General features: G+C 36.7%; 2 protein-coding genes across 9 annotated transcripts in view; both read right to left on the bottom strand.

The window, feature by feature from the left end:
• The window catches only part of How (held out wings), a 63,837-nt gene extending 49,060 nt beyond the window's left edge, over positions 1-14,777 (bottom strand). For 3 of the 8 annotated variants that reach the window (XM_021333833.3, XM_064037877.1, XM_064037879.1), the window contains exon 1: positions 14,406-14,776. In XM_021333833.3, coding sequence (XP_021189508.1) covers positions 14,406-14,535 — 130 coding nt within the window. In that variant the 5' untranslated portion in view covers positions 14,536-14,776. Of the gene's footprint in view, positions 1-14,405 lie in introns of all 8 variants that reach the window. The other 5 variants (XM_021333838.3, XM_064037878.1, XM_064037880.1 and 2 more) reach the window with 2 other exon arrangements.
• The window catches only part of LOC110375651 (non-structural maintenance of chromosomes element 1 homolog), a 33,816-nt gene continuing 19,620 nt past the window's right edge, over positions 4,195-18,390 (bottom strand). The window contains exon 6 of the mRNA XM_064037882.1: positions 4,195-4,230. The gene's annotated coding sequence lies outside the window, so the exon portion shown is untranslated. The remainder of the gene's footprint in view (positions 4,231-18,390) is intronic.

Raw genomic sequence — 18,390 nt, 5'->3', positions numbered from 1 at the left:
AATTGATGCTAATATGCAAAAATGCCTTATAATTAAAAAAAAATAGAAAGTTTAGAAACGTTTAATTGAATATCTCCCCTGACGTAGTGCCTATTCATACAACGATATCCACATGAAGCCAACCAAAACCTAGATCATCAACAGTCATGTAGGTACCTGCGTAACTACAAAACTACGTCACGTTTAGAAATGCAGCGACCGAGGACGTGACAATCGAACGTGACAGACGAGTTAACATTATAAGCAACACCAATTTACATAGATTAATTAAGTAAACAAAGGCTTCGGTTCCAATGACACGAGGGAAAATATTCCTAACATAAGAAAAAGTTTCACTTCATTTAAATAATGACAAAACTCAGTCTTAATTCTGAATGTAATATTAGCGATATATGCAAACGAAGTCCATGCGATCGGCAAGTTCAAGGCTTTAGGAAGCGGACACAGTCGTCTCCTGCGTTCTTATATCAAAGCAATAGAGCTTACATCGGTCACAATCGTAACGAATCGCTTACGATGAACGTTTCAAAACTGCAATCACATTGTTACGTGTCGACGGACGGCAACAACCTGATTGTACCGTTAAGCGAGCCGCGCAAAACTGACCTAGTGCCGGGAAAGTTATCAGGGACGACAGTGTTCCGTTTCACGACCCAAGCCGAGCCCAGCATTCAGATCAATCATGACGACTACATTATACAAACTTTTTAACCATTACCAGAACAAACACTGGGTCATCACTTTGAGATAATATCGTAAGAAATCAAATCGGTGATGTCATTGCTACAGGACGTCCTAATGGTAATGTTAGTAGATCAACCAGAGACGCTGGTTTCGTTATTAGTTATGAAACGGCAGACTGTGTCATATCATTCCCTGTTAATGAACATTAATTCGTTGCAAGTGGAACTGATTCAATTGCTATCACCCATGTAGAGGTGGCATTGAACTTTGTCGAAACAATTTGTATCAGCCGTCTTGTAAGTGTTCAGACGGTGAGTTCAGCCAGTTCTCGATACCTAACGGAAAATATTAAAACCGGAACTTATTGAAATGGGTATGTTCTAACATGGTTTTATTATTTTCATGCTCCCTAGCGACGGGATGGCAAAGCTAAATTAATATCACATGATTAAACATTACCATCAACACTTACAGAATATCTCGCTATCACAAATCATCTAGAAAACACACGCAAACAATCCTAGACTATGTAGCATAATGAACCAAATTACTTGGATTATTTCTGAAAATTGAATACAGCTCATGTAAGCGGCGTATCAAGGATGTTCTGATGCATGGATAAGGAGTGTGTTGTATTTATAGTTGCACGCGGGGTCGACGTTCCTCGCGCGTCTCCCACGCCGCGCTTGCCCGGTGCGATGAGATCTACAAATCTGTTACACGATGAAACACACTATTCGCAAGTAAATGAAAATTATGTCTGAATATTGCCTTCTACAAATTATATTTCTATTCCTACTAAGACCAGCCTATACGTCTAAAAATATGAAAAAGAAATATTTTAATGACGTATGATTATGGTAATCGTCAACATTAGTAAGGTCGCATTAATTAAACGTATTTGTATTCGAATTTGTCACTGCAATTAAGCTCAAGATTTGTCCAAATAAATCAGATGTGATTGATAGCTAAATATGGTTTTGAGAACAAATAGCTGGTTGTGTACATAAAAGCTTATTTGGCATATCGGTTAACAATGATATATCTTACTAGATTGCTTCGAGAAAACCAAATTATTCCGACATGGGGGTTTATGATACCAGTTGCGCACAAAGTGGAGCACGTAACTTTTAGCTGTCAGGATAAAGTAAAAGATATTTGTTATTATAAACAAGAAAATTTGTTAGACAGCGGCTAAAACATGATTTCAATGACTTAAATACGAGGTATTTAACTGTCTTGAAAATATTGGAGGAAGACTGATGACGTACACATATGCTCGTGAAGTCGTGATGCATACACAAATTTTTGTTACATGTTGGAAGCCGAACCCAAACTATTATAAAAAACCAGATCAATTCTGAATAATTAAGAACTAAACGAAACGTGCACTAAGGACATGAAAACAATGAAAGAAGCTGCATGCAGTTTGAAACGGTAAGTGGGTTCGTTATTGCGACTACAGTTCGTGCTTCACCTATTACGGTGTCCAGAACGTGGAGGCACTTTATGGCCCTTATGTCCAATAGCCCCAAAATGTAGATTACGTCATTTGTACGGACAGTGTAGATGTCCAAACAATGAGTCATGAAGTAAAAAAACGAATATGCAAATTACAATGTTTCGAAGACGCCCGAATAACGCCATACATAGGTCTAAATGGCAGCAGCAATTACACTACACATTGATAGACCTTTAAATAATTTGGCAATATGAATTTATGTTCTACATGCTAATGAATCCTTTCAGTTTTATACATATACAAAGTGATAAAACTTAACAAAGATTTCAAGAATTTCTCAATAACTCTCCAGACGACTACATTAATATTTGAATACATTTACAGCCATAGATTGCAGACCCGGCGTCACTTGTCGCAGCTCATTCATAGTCTTAGAGGGAAGATTAAAATAAAGATAGTTTACGTCTGCGAGGATAGTGAAAAATGAAACAGGTGATGCGAGGACTTCTGAAGCCACGATATGGGATGACAAACAAACTACGGTCATTCAACTCCACAGGAAGAATGTGTTATGGCGGCTTGATTTAGTACATTAATGTTTATGTTACAGTTAAGATTCTCGAAAAGAAGGCCACTTGGGTTCCAACGTTTTTTTTTATTCTGATCAGCATAAAACTTAATAACTGATGAGCATACCCTGACAGGACTGACATTAGTGTTAAAAGTCACGATTTTCTTTTCCAACATATTCATGGAAAGCGAAAATAAAGTTACACTGACTAATTACTGCTTGGACGGAGTCCCAACCAGATAAACACCTAAACCTCAGCCAAAAATACACAAGATGGCGTCGAGTTCATAATAAAACAATTTAATGGGCCAGCGCGCTTTCCGCGGTGACGAAATCTGCGCCGACGCATTCTCGTTGCGTAACTTGAAACGCGATCTGTTGCAAGAGAAAACTGTTTAAGGTCAAAATAATTACATTTCATCTGCAACATTATTTATCCCCACAGCTATCTACAAAACCTTTCTTTGCTAGTCAAAAAAAGACTTTTCATTGTTTGGTTTGCCTACAATTTTTAAAAATAATATTTATTTTAGTAGAACACAAATTAGTGGGGCGACAACAACGAATCTGACGATTGTTTACGCGCGAGTGCAACGAACGGGACGGGCGCGGCGGAAGCTTAGCGGAACCTCGCGTCATTGGCTCGCGTCTACTAGCCCAAAACTTGGCCACCATCGCCACGCCACGCTTCATTCATGGCACATATTATCCGTCGGCCATACGTTATATTTAAGATAACAATCATCATGAAAAAAGAAATAAATCCCAACATAAACATCCATCTAAACAAATTCATCCGCAGTCTGATACACGAGAATGTTTGCCTTCCAGTGTCCAATTTAAGATATCATTAAGTTTAGTAGTTGTATAAAAAAATCATAAAAACAAATACCGTTCTTGTACCGAATGCTTTAGATTTAATGAGTCGAACAGATTTATCGTGACCGGAGACAAGTAAGGAAATATTTAGGCACTCCCATCCTGAGCGTCTTGTAATTTTTATTACGCAGGCAACCCCGCCCTGCATTGTTGTGGGGTTTAATGAGCGTACGCTCGTGCCGACTGTGTTCCTGTTGCGTTTGCGAGTATAAAAATACATTGGATATGGCAGGCATTATCGTCTTTATGAGAATTCTTTAAGAAATCTGCCTGCCATGAGCTATTTTATTAGACTAAACATTTTGGTATGCCATTTTATTTTATTGGACGGCATGAAGTGACCTCGCGGTATTTTCTCTTACTAGAACGCCGTGGCAGGTAACGCCTTTGGATTACGTGCACATGAACATCATGGCTGTGCATGTTCATGTAGCAGATGTAAAACATACCTTTTTGCTGTTTACTGCAAATTTATAGTATGAATGCAACTAGTTTAGAACGACGAATAGCAGAAAATTAATACTAAGTTACCTTATGCAATAAAAAAGTCAATTCTTATTGTAAACTTACATACAATAAAAGAAGGTAATATTCGATGAAACATTAAACATCATAACCATGCACGGCAACATACCTGAAACAAAAAGACATAAAATTATATATTTACCATAAGGATGGCAACAGTATTACTACAGTCCCAAATAACGCATCCGTGAACCAAACCGCCTCCAGATGGTTTATAAATACACAGCACCATGACATTAAAAATATCCAATTAATTCGTATTAAGTCCTATTTGAAGATAGCTTCCAAGCGAATTTATGCTTTATTAGTAAACAGTCAAGGTTCATAAGCCCCGCGTGAAGATGCTACTTTCAGAGATATCAAGAAGGCGGCTGTGTAAGTCGTTACTGTTCCGGATAGCGTTTGATATTTTTGCTTTCAGAATATTTTTATTTAGAGCATTAAACTAACATTTAGTTTACGAGTCAAAAACTTCAATTCTAGGTAGAACATTTTGCAAACATGCTTTGCTGCACCAACATACCAACGAAGCACATTTCAGTACTAAGCTTCATTAAATAAAATTGATAACATTGTATAATAATAACAACAAACTTTAATTTGATATTCAAAGGGGACATCACAAAGCGCAAATTATAAAGTCACCGTTAGAAAATAATGAAATGCAGGATAGATCGATGAGGACGCATGCGGGTAGTCGGACGCAGCAAAAATTAATGGCTATAACAGTTTTTTGTATACGATGGGGATTGCTTTCTGACAGACGTACACTGGAGAGGTTACTATAATACGAATATGGCATAGTATTAATTTTGTGTAATTTTAACTTTTAACATAACCTTTTTCTTAAAGAGGATTCATTTCATATGAAACCGAAAAGAGAATGAAGAAGACTGAGGAGTAACTAAACTGTGGTTTAACGATAGAATTTAGTATTATCTCAAGTCAGATAATCCCTAATAATTTATGTTGAGTCTACAGAAAATATTTCAGTAATTCCGTAATGCATATAAATGACCCAATTAGACAAAGTTGGCCAGCGTCCAGAAAACAAGACTGGATGCAGTTCCCTCTATTTAAATTACCAGTTTACTTACATAATGTGCCTTCTTGTCCGTTTTGTAGCTCTTGCTTTGAATCATAGTCACACACAGTACTTTAATATTCATATTAAGTGTCTTAACGACCTGTTGTGCGAGGCCTGGAGAAACCGCGTTATGAACAGGACTATTATCATCATTAGTGCAGAATTACGTAAATGTCGAATAATAAAGTTGACATTAAAGATACTGACAGACTACCGACTGACCTTAGATTAACACCACAATCTTGTCATCTATAAGCAAGTTCGTTAATAAGATAAACAGTAACTTTATATTCATAATACAAGTGTTATTGCAATCATCCTAACCTACATCCAATGTCGCTCAAGGAATTCATTGTACTTGGGTGAACATTCCACAATGCAAATATTCTGAGTCAATTAAATTAACATTAATTTCGGTTCACAACGGCACATGGTGTTCTATAAATAAGTGTGTTACGCGTTTTTTACCCAAGAGCGTTTCTAGGAATTTCAAAATTTACCTCGGCGGGGGACTCCTTTCATTCCCAACAACGATGTTATTTTTTGTACCAAAAGAAGCTGACTACCTAAGACAATTTCGGAAAGCACATGTGACCATTATTTATAAAAATCTAGTACATTTACAAATGGTATAAAGAAGAAGTAATTAAATTAACAGATGACGTCGCGTAGGCGAGCCAGCAAACACGTGAAGTGTTAGTTGAGCTAGAGAGTGACAGATATATCTGTAATAGGCGAGTAGGAGTGAGATCGTAATAATCTATCAGCATCTGAAAGTAAGCAAAGACATAAGCAGACGACTTCTCGCCACTGAGTCATCACGACCTTTTTATATACGACGATGTAGAACAGGACATTTAATCGATTCAGCTGATATCTGTATTTCCTGTTATAATTATATGTAATAACCGCAAAATAATAATAGGTAGTCGCAGGTTTGCTTCTCCTACCTTTTAACTTATTGTCGATTTCCTGTGACCTTGTATCATTAATCCAAAAGTACCCATGGTTTCGTCACAGCATAAATAAAAAAATACTACAGTAATCGGATATTTGTTCAGTAATCGTCAGTGTTTGATGTGTGCGGTTTAAATCACGTATCACCAATTGCACAATCGCATGAATGAACCGGTAAACGCTGTGCGTTCACCAAATTGCTTAATGCAAAATGAATGGGACCCTTAAGCCGTCTACACTAGAACCGACGGCAGAGCGGCGCCTGCGCATCCCACATGTGTGGCGCAACGGAGGCACTTTCGTCATGTTTGTATTGCTTGTTAGTAACGCTTTGCCTATCGATTATAGAAAGCGAATCTCAGGAGTCGATGAGAAAAAACTTGCCATACTCAGTGCTGATGTCAGGAACCTTTTTTTAGGTTTTGACTAACAAATACTCATTAGCATCGCTTTGAATACATTACAGTTTAAACGTTCGACAGTATTTTACATCTCAAACCATAGTTAGCTATGTATTATGAACTGCGTAATACTATCAAACCGACGCCAATCCACAAGTCTCTAAATGTCGACTGTCGGGCGCCACCTACGTACTGCTGTAGAAAGTTGAAGAACTAGACCAGCCCAGTTTGGACGAATTACGAAGTTTACCTATAAGAAATTACGCAGCATTACTTACTACATTTTCTGTATAATTTTAAACGAAAGAACTTATTGATGACCCTTTAAGTTTAGACAGTAATATATCAATGAAATGTACAATCTCATGACGCAGTCTATTATTTCCGTATCCGCAATTAAAATTCGTAACGTGACACCGATTTCATTACATTTGCATTGATTACAATAAAAATGAACACCAACGCCGATAAAAAGAACTAATTATAATTATTGGAAACTGTCGTCAATGTAAACATTAAATAACAGGTCAGACAGCGTGCGCCCGCGCTGCATGGATCGCGATTAGTGTGGAGCGTGAAGGCCGGGTTAGCGTTATCGTAACCACAGTAATAGGGTAAACAATAAATTTCACATTTTTAATGAAACTCCAACTACATATAATCTGCATTTAGTTTTACGGCTGAAATAAAATTAATTCGATGTGGTGCAACTACTTACTTTTGTTACAATGAAAGAGAAAATACAAGTTGTTAGGATCTGTTGGAATTTTTGCAAGATGAAATATCACGGAATCAAAATCTGGATATTTTTATAATATTCCATGGTATTATATTGTTTTTTAACTGTAACCGAGTCCCAACAAAACAAACACTGGAAATAAAAATGTTGATGTAAACGTGACATTCGAATGTAGAATTATCTGACGTGTGCCAAGCAAGATAAGTGTTCATCTATAAATTAATCTGTGGATGCGACATGCCTTTGTACTTCGAAGTGATTTATTAAAACATTCAAATATTATTTTATTGCCTTATCCAAACGGATTCATAAGTATTATACAAGATTTACATTCATTCGTTGCTTAGACAAAGTATGAAACTGGTGCCTGAGCAACATTTCTAACAACAATCCTACTCCATAGACCAGATATCTAATGGGATTTTCCAGATTATGCAAAACTATCTGTACTATGACTACTTATTTGTCTTTGTTTTATTAACCTTGAATTCTAATCTAATTTTATTTTTATAGAGAGAGGAAATGTTGTTTTTTATCTCCTGGTTTTTAATCATTCGAATCAGAATTTGTTGGCAAACGAGTTTAAATAAGATAAACTTTAAAGACTGCTAGGGGTTTCAATAGTATGACGAATAGATTTGGTGATCGTGAAATTTTTGACGACATGCAAACCACGAATCGTTTTCACATTTCTAAAGTAAAAACGACATGACATAGGTCTGTATTCAATCTCATAGAAGGAATGGCACTGAGCCCTAATAGTGGAAATACTGTAATTAAGAAATCCTTCAATACTGCAGAATCCTACAATTCGTTCCAAAACTTAAGCTCATCAATCTGGTTAGCAATCTTTTGAATAAGCTCTTATTGCTAGTGTTTATTTGAAAAGGCATTAAATAAAACAACACATAAACGAGAATTGAATAGCGTAGAATATTCAATAAAATTGAATTACACCTATTGGAATTCTATGTGGACCAGAGGTGCACTTAACCGAGAATCAATAGTCAGGTCGGCTCACCTACAACAAAAACCTTTTTTGTCAAAACATGAAGATTTATTGGCCTATTGTCCTAAGTGGGTCAGCGATTTTCCATCTGGCCATCCATGCAGTATTTACGTTTCCCACAAACAAAGCAAGTATGTACGTACGTGGTAACTGCTAATGCATAAAACCAGTAAACGCTTCTAAAGTCTAATCAAACAATGACAGTTTCAGTTAGTTTCACGTAGGAAAGTGTGTGACATGACACCATGTTTATATGATTAACTGAATAAGCTTGTGAACTCTAGTCTACCCATACGGTTTTTCTAAATCAAGAAAAATAATGCTGCATTTTATTTAATTTTATGTGTCAAGGAAATAAAGTTAAATATGATAATTACTTTAAATCTGATATTGAATCAAGACTTGTTTGAATAATTTTTGCGAGTTATGCAGACGTTATGTATTTTAAAAATTATGAATTTACCAACAACGTAACAATTTGCAACAATTCTGTCATCCACAAAATTAGAAGTCTTCAGACATAATTAAGTTGCTTATTAAGAGATCTAAAGACAAATATTGCCGCAGAATACTGCAATACAAATCTAAAAATCCTTTAAAATCAATGGTTGCATGTACCAGTTCTCACAACACACCCAAATTGAATGTTTGAAAGAGATAAAGAAGACATCCGCCGGATTGTGTGAAGGCTTAAAATATACTTCCCTATTTTTCTTAAGCTGCTATTTATTTTAAAAAATATGATTATTTAAGTTAGTCAGCAACTTGACCCAGAATAGAGATTGCTTGACATGGCAAGTGACTGTGAGTTGCATGGTCATTTCTAAATGGACATGTCACGTTTTTGGAACAAGTAATATGTTGACCCGTCTCTTTCTGTGAGGTATCTAGCAATACTGTAGGCGTTGAGGGCCACAATTAAACAAAGCAGGTCCACCCAAGTTACCTCTGTCCGTGGGCTGTCAGCTCCCACGCATTGACTGCGACCTTTTTGTTTAGGTACCAGTTAGCAATCCGTCTTATTTCTATTCGTGTTACTAAGTTGCTGAATATTCACGTATGCTAAGTGGTGGCTTAGAGAGAGCACATAAACTTAAATTATGTTTAGATAGAGTTGTCGTGCAACTCGGAAGGTGAGCCAGCTTTGTTTATCTGCAGTTGATACAGAACTAGTATTTATGGCTAAACTAATTGATTTATGAGAAATGATATCAAAGGCTCTGATTTATCATCGAGTTTCTGGTTCGCTTTCTCATTTCGATAATAATGGAAAAGAAAAAAAATATAAAATGTTAGTGGATTCAATAAATCATAGGTATGACCTGCGTAGGAGCCCAAAAGATGCGATGGTGATATTATAGACCCGAAATATAAAAGCGATATTGGACGAATTGTTGGGCGCTATGCGTAGGCTTCGAAGTCCCACCCACGGGACTGGTTCCTTCCACATTCTGAAGCGATCGATTTTCATTTCAAATTACAGTACTCACACGCAGCCCACGCTTTGTTCCCGAACGCGTTCTTTGTGCATTCAAGTACACTAAGTATGATGGCCATCCAGTTTTCATTAACATTCCAAGTTGATCTCGTTTGATTCCAATATTCTGCATTTTTTTTTAATCTTTAGGATTTCTAAATCTTCCCTAAAATAAAAACACAGGTGCGGCACATATGTTACGGTATGTAGTGGCCTACAAACATTTTCATGGTCTTGGAAAAATATCTCTCATTAGCAGAATGATCACGTTGCTTCAGATAAAGCGTAGATACGTAGCGGCAGTGTCGTGGGAACAAGCGAAGAATAGATGTCTCGTATGATCCAGTTTTCTACAGAGATGCAGTGTAGCCTTATCGAGGTCGGCGCGATAATGAGTCGCGTGTCAATATTTGCTTTCTGTAACATTTTCTGAAGTACAAAGGAAGTAAGAAAGCAAGTGTTTCCACACAATTCACGCACTTAGGCAGGTACCCAAACGTTCTTCATACAGGCTTTCCCTCGTTTGTGCTGCACCGACGCCTTCTCCATGTTATTATATGAATTCATTGCATTTAATCCTCGTTATACATACTTTTTGTTTTGTGCATATCAATACCGCCGATGCCTTGTCTATATTTTTTAAAATCAATCCTCATAAAAATATATGTTCCTTAAAAGGTTTTTATTCGAAAAAGATTAGGTGGATAAATGTAGGTAAGTACTGAATGAATAACATGTCTTAGGAAAACCTATATGGCGCATTGATGTAAGGTCGGTTGACAGTCAAAATTGATTGTATAATATAACATCGACGGCTGTTTTGAATCTCTGCAATTAAGCAACCCACAGCAAGTTATAACATGTCAGAAAGCGACTGGAACAACCTTGGCTTCTACACCTCCACGCTACCCACGGCTACCCTCATTTGGTCATCGACGTAGGCGCACCCGCCTAATCGCATACTAAGCAACCTTATAATGACCTAACTAAGACTCACTTTTGCTACAGGGTTGCGGAACCGAGCGAAGGCATCAAAGGTAGGTGGCGCCTACGCATCAAAATGCAATAATTGCATTATTAAGTAGGTATTACTCGTTCATTGTAATTCGATTTCATTTAAACAGGGTCACTAGAACTTGTATACGCAAAATAATTGTGCGCCAGCAGCAACTTCAGATAATTCTGCGAGGCTTCAAGATAATGTGACAAGTACCTACTGCAAAGGATGAATAAAATTATAATTTTTTCACAAAGCATTCTGTGCTGATATTTTCCGATAAGAACAATGGCTTAAGGCTATTAAACTCATTTTTATCTCTTATCTGGGTTTAATCTACAAATCAAGTGTGTGTAACATATTTGATAAAACTTATCTATAAATCTGCCGTTTTTATTATCCACTTATATTGTTCATATCAGGATAGATAAAATTTCGAACCGATTTTCCATTGATGTCTCTTTATCTTCTACCTTCATACATTACAATCTAATGTTTTTTTATCTGTATTGAATGTTTTGATTGATATATTTGTATGTTTACTTTGGTTAGCGCATTGTTATCTAGCGTTGCTTACTGTTCCTCTTGGAATGCAAACAGCCAAATAGTTGATTCAATATGTAAACATTGATCGGTCGATATTGTTTGTGACTATCAAATATTCTGTGTACCTAACAAAATGTCAGCAATTACATTTAGAGAACCCGTGTCTATTATTATGGATGAACTTTAAAATTTATCAATCGAAACATGCTCTTTAATAGCATTTACAATCATGTAGCTATATGGTTATATTGTAAGTGTGTAAAAGTCGTTCCGGCCTTTTAGTGACATGCGTATTGTGTGTAGCTACATCAAAATTATGCGGGACAAAAGTGTCGAAATCGTGGTCGACTATACTTTTCTCGTATGCCTAATATTCCAGCGTCTAACGAAAATAGCCGTCGTAATTTCTTAGTTCGGCGTAACGCGATACGCCACGCCTGTCGGCTGTCAGCTTGCCGTCGATATTTTCGTCAAGTCGTCAGTGCCCACAGTGGTCCAGCGTGACATGTCAAATAAACCATAAAATTTCAACAGCATCGCTGTACTGGACCACGTAGATCGTAATTTATATTAGACACAAACATGTAAAGAACATAAAACTTGCCAATATCGACGAATAAAACTCGACATTTCCCAATCCGCCTCGGGTGAGTCAAACCTTACCAATCTTATCAAAACGAAATTAAAGAGTCAGTCATCGAGTCGAGAGCTCTTGCTTTTTAAGGCAAATGTTAAATCAACAAGTTTTCGAATGTGATGCAAGAAGAATATTACCAGAACCACGTGTTTTAAATTTACGTCCACGCAATATCAGTACAATATTGTTGGCACTTTTATTAAAATGATGTTACAAAGCATTGGATACGGAAAATTTCAATCCACTTGGACTGTTCTGAGACGAATCCTATTAGCCTCATGAGCCACCACTGACATTATTTCGTAAGTGCTCATTTAAATGCGAGTAAACATTGGACAATATGAGACCAACGAGAACATGAGGACATCTGCTGACGATTCAATATAACAGAAACTGTTTGCCTACTTTAAATGTAAATTCAGAACATTACCACCACGAAATGCCGCATATAACTGACTGAATTCGTGTCAGTTACTTAGCTAACCTGTCTTGTGCATCAAAAATTACTCTTATTTAAGAGCTAATTCATCTTACTAGCTCAAACTAAAGTTCCGTTCTTGATTGAAAGAACTCGGATGGAATACATTATGATCAGTATATTGCGTTCAACTTAGTAAGTAAGTATTCATACCTTTTAATCCCAGAGGGCAACACTAACAGTAAATCGTTATGGCTGCGACATTATGACATGTAGAGGTATCGGTCGGTCGAATAGACCTTGCTTTGCTGCGACACGTGAGGCGAGTTGCTAATGTGTTTTAAAGTAACACGTCGCCTTTTCAATGAATTTTGCTGTTGCCTCGACTCGTCTTAGAATTTTTATTAGTTTAATTATGAAAAATGTTACAAAAGTTTATATTTTGCTTTTACCGAATAAAATTTTAAAAACTGATCTGATACTTTTATGTAGTTCTTAGACTAACTATACTAATTATGGTCCCTAGGTATTGGGTACTGTTATGTCTCGCTATTTTCTAATATACATATAAGTATTAGTATTTTGAATATTTGCGTTGCTTGATTTGATTCTAGCGAGCGACAAATATTTGCGAGATTTAAAGATATTGGGTTTGGGACTAAGATGCTGTACCTAAGTGCATGCTTAGTCCATGATTATAAAAGATCAATGTAAAGACTATGTAGGAAAGGGCAATGGGGTTATTCCAATTTGAATAAAGCAATATGTGTAAGCAACATAGTGAATTTTATTGCTAGATCTTCAAGAAGAAGAAAACAATATTCCTACTTCAGATTTTATGACCAAGTTCTTTTGATCAGCCTTTCAATATCAATAAGGGCGTATGCTAGGTAACTGCTTTAGTAAGTAAAAGAGTTCACTTAAAGGCACCAAAGAGTGTTAAACCTGTTTCTCATTAAAATAGGTATAAGGCTTACCATTATCATAATGACGTGATAAAGCTAGATAAAAGAGCACTGGAGCTCACTAGCTCAGGATTGACGTGAGTCTTCCCATTAAAAACAAGGAAAACGGAAACAATAGCCTCACAAAACATCAGAAACAAAAGGCACCTTAATAAATAAACTAGATACCCATTTACTTTGTTTTTTAAACCTACCTGAGGCAATTTTAGAAAAAGAGAAAGGAAAACATGCATATGAAAATATAGTCATTCATTCATCATTCTTAACTATGTAAAATGTTCATGACTCGCTAAATACATAGGCACTAGTTCTAATATACATTAAAATACATTCTATATTCAAATCGCTACGGGACTCATTTTGCAAACGTCAAGTTAGTATAGTCGGCAGGCGCTCAGTAGCAAAGATAAGGGCTACATAGTATCCATGGACTGGTTACGTGTGGTAATAAAACGAGGCTATAGATCGCACAAGGAGCGGTGCGCCTGCGCAGCGCTACGTACAAATCTCGTATGACTGAGAATGGTGGACGTACGGTACCTACACAGAGTGGCGACATTCCACCAACTCGCGCGGAATGCAAGAATACGGCCCTGCGAACAGGTTACCCCCAGGGCTTGTGATCCTTCATCTCGCGCGTCCCCGTTTAAAATATAACCTCAAAGTCATAACTCGACTAATTAGAGATTTATTTACAACAGCTGCGTGGACAGCGTTATGAGACACATAAGCGTAGTCACCAAACTCGTTTACTACATGTAGGTACATTTCACCGATCTCTTTCGTCGGCGACAATCTAACGACCGCTGACCGCAAATCGGCACAGAGGCGGTCTGCTTTACTTCGCTTTTCGAAATGAAGGATCGCATTACAAACACCACTGGACCATAACTCGGCGGGGCGAAGACAAAAATAAACTTAATATCGTTTGCGTTGTAACATTTGTCGACGCATCCGATTTATGATCGCCTCGGTGACAAGCATCGACGATAGGAACTAGTACTTTCGGCAGCCGATGTATTATAAATAGTTCGACACGATTTTGACCTACCTTCATCCAGAAGTCGCTCCATGTGCATGAAAACATTCGGGAACGCAGCCAGTTGCTTCCTGTCTTTGAGCAACTGAGCTAAGTAGTCCGCTATACTTTGCGTTGAAGGATTGTTATTATCACACATCATGAATACTATTTATACAACTGATTACACGTAAAATGTTTATTCCAACACGATCAAATTAGATATTGTACTTTAGTTACTGATTATTGTTATTTTTGTGAGATTATGTTAGTTAAATTCACTTCCACACACATCGAAGTTTCGATCACCACTAGCCGAAGTTGACCGAACTGAAGTTGTGGGTGAGCTGCGCCTGCGCTCTTGTCGAATGGATTTTTTGTGAGCGCATGCGACGTCGGTCCGCTGCGGAGGCGTAATAATAACATACGGTGATCTCGCTCGCGCTTACGATAGCACACTCTGTATCTGTCTCTCTCTGGCGCCACAGAAAATAAATGCGATTTAGTCGCCATCTAGTCAACCCAGTTACAACTATAATGATATTAGTTGACATGACCGTAACTATTCTACGTTATTTCTATCAATGTATGTATTACCTACAATGCAACAGAAGTGCTGTTTTACTGGATTTAAATTAGTTTAGGGTCACATTCAACGTAAGTGCTATTTTAGGAACTCCATACTTGTTTAGAAAAATAAAGACGTACAATCGAGGTTCAAAAGTAGTTTTTAATATATAAATATAAAAATGATTACTTGAATTTAACTTATTTAACAACTACAGTATAATTGTCTTAAGAATAAATATGAGTTCGTTGAAACACAAGCAGGATGACCTAAAATAAGGGCAAAAGGCGTGACAGAATGCGCCTTTTTAGTTCACCATACATGGGCAGTGACACCAGTCTTTTTAAAATCGTATTGTTGCACATCGGTATCTTAGTTATTTTATTAAAGTAACACTAAAAACCCGACTGGGTTTGTCTCGTGGGTAGCTCAACTAAAAGAATGAACTTTAATTCAATAAAATTAAACATCTAATTGAAACCCAAAAGTACTTCAGATTTAGAAGCAAGTAAGTACTTAAAGATGAGAGGTAAAAACTTTCTCTAATTTAGAATAACGGTAGTAATCAAATGCAAAAGTTTATTCAAATAAAACAATGGATTCATCTAAAACTACAGTGCACATTCATTATTTTTCAATTGCGTTTGCATAGCTCCGGTAGTTTGTCACGAGTAATTAGGCTCAAGGACTTATTAAGCCTACTGCAATTTAAGATAGTTCACTTGAATAATATTAATGAAGCGTCATTAGTAGCCTTTCTAATTCCTAATAAGAATTTTATTATTTTCTAAGATACCGTGATGCAGTGCGTGAAAATGATTAAGTGACAAATATTAAAATACGCACGGTGTTTGCTTAATTCAGTAATAAAAACCAGTTTTTTTTATTTATTAGATTTTTTTTAACAAGAAAAAATAATTGAAAAGATATTCATTTCATCATAAAATAGCCATTCTCGTTAAACCATTTTGAAGTTCAAGACAATATGGACGTTCATTAGGAAGCTAAGTAAGGTATGATTCTAGATTTTATTATAGCACAAACTATTCTTAGAATTTTAGAGCTGAGTTTGAGGCTCAGGCACGGTTGAATGTCAAATTTTGCACTAAGTGACTGCAATTCGACCTTCCCAACCCAATCATTAGAGAAACTTAAGTGACTTAACTAAAATTCTCACAAATATCAATAAAGCGATATTTAACTCCTCCTCTTCGGATATTAACTGCCTCGTTGGTCTAGCTGTCGCAAGTGCGGCTGCTGAGCACGAGGTCTCGGGTTCGAATCCCGAGTCGGGCCGAAATCGCTTTGTGGGTTTTAGAAGACTTTCACAAAGCAGCCCGGAGCCTGGAAGCTGGTGATTGATACACCCGTGCATCGGAGAGCACGTAAATGTCGGTCCTGCGCCTGATCTCTCTCCGGTCGTGTCGGATTGCCGTCCCATCGGGCTATGAGAGCTAAGGAATAGTGAGTGCACCTGTGTCTGCGCAAATGCTCGTGCACTATAATATGTCCTGCGTAGTTGGCTAATCTCCTTACATGAGAACAGCCGCCGTAGCCGTTAATCGGCTAGGAGGACATCATCATCATCATCATGTTTCATATAAGCTAGTTTTTTCTCCTTTTACATAAAAGGAGTCAGTGGGCGAATAGAGAATTGGTTTTCATATTATTAAAGACGTTACGCAATGTGCTAAGATAATAAACAGCGATTGCTAAATAAATCTTTATGATGGTCGTAGTCGCATTTGGATGTTAGAAAAATGTACCTAAGATAGGCAACTCGATTTATTGCAGAAGAACTATTCACGCTGTCTATCTACAAGACCTACATAAAGAACCTAGGCATTCAGTCGTGCACATCTTATAGTTCAACATTTGAGAAAACCAAGAGTTCCGTTCTAAATGTACCAATTCTTTTTCTTTTATGTGAATTGCTAAGGTTAACTGTTCACAATTCACATAACACAAACCATGCTCATTTCCTACTTATCTTGCGCAGTCTTTGTCACTAATGGTGACTTTAAAATTTATTTAAGTGCCACAATCAACCTGAAATTATTTTTGTACCACATATGGACTGAATTTCATACTTGATGAATGCTGACAACAATTTATTATGAACTAGGCTACCATGCCATTTTTAGCTAGCTTATATAATTTTTTCAAGTCTACCGCAGCTATGTGGGACTTCGCTAATATTTTTTAACAATCTCTCTCATTATTTCCTAAATCATTGATTGGTCAGATAAAAATAAAACTTTATATCACCGTCGAAATTCGTTTTTAACAAAGCCAGCACTTTGGATCAATTAAAATCACCCAAGTTAGTTACGTTTTATCAATTCTGTTAAAAGGATAAATGGATAATTGACCCCTATCCGATGTTCTCGTGGATCTATCGAATTAAACGGATTAAGCACACAAGTTCCACGCTCTATATTCCGCTATTATTTCCGAATTGAAAGCTTTATTACATACATGTCAAATAGAAGGGTCATAGTTACCCTCCTAGACTATACATAGGACACAATTTGTAATTACTCCGCAGTACTTATTTATAGCGGTGCAATAATGAAGCAACAAATTCCTATTTAAACCAAATTACATTAACAACGCATATTACTATTAATCCTGTCTAACAATCTATTGTTTTCCATAAAACCGTTCGGCGATGACCATGTGGATGTATTTTATTACAAGTTACCTGCATTAATTACTATTTACCCACTACTACTGCAACAAGTTTACGTCATACTGAAGATGGCTGCACTTCTTATTTAGAAGACAATTTTCCTTAAATAAGTAATACCTACCACAGAATAAACTAACAAGGAGGTTACTTGGAGTAAATTAAATGAGCTGCAAAATGCTAAAAGTATTTAAAATCGTTTTATGACAACATTTTTCACCGATACACGGGCTTGACTACCATAAAAGCATCGTGATTATGCGGCCGCTCCAGCTATGGCAGCCCGTTCGGACTCTAATTATCTAGGCGCTATGGAACTTGGATATACGAAGATGGTAAGTAACCAATGTCGCTATCAGATATCTAACTCTCTGCAAATAATAAAAACATTAGATTGCAAATGTTATGAGCAATACCAACTCCTTGCATATTCTAATGGGAGCTTGGCAAATCGCTTTGTGTTAGCAGTATAAAATTACTTACGACATGATCATAATTTTATAAGCTAGATGAGTGGGTCCAATGTACGTTCATTGGATTTTGTTTTTTTTTTTCAGTGCAACCACATCAGATCCACCTTAAAAGTTTTTTGCTAAATTGTTTGGCTAACTCTTTTTCAGTAAAAGCCGTAAAACGTATGAATTCTAGAAAGACGTCTTAAACTAATTTTGAACAAAATTATTGATTGCCGCATGTCGTTAAAACGTAATTATAACAGTCATGACTTAGAACGTTGTCTTGTTATAAACAGCATGTGCACA

Source organism: Helicoverpa armigera, chromosome 14 (genome assembly GCF_030705265.1).
Source record: "Helicoverpa armigera isolate CAAS_96S chromosome 14, ASM3070526v1, whole genome shotgun sequence".
NCBI lineage: Eukaryota > Metazoa > Arthropoda > Insecta > Lepidoptera > Noctuidae > Helicoverpa > Helicoverpa armigera.
Note: the sequence above shows the minus strand (reverse complement) of the source record. Positions and strands in the feature narration are given on the sequence as shown.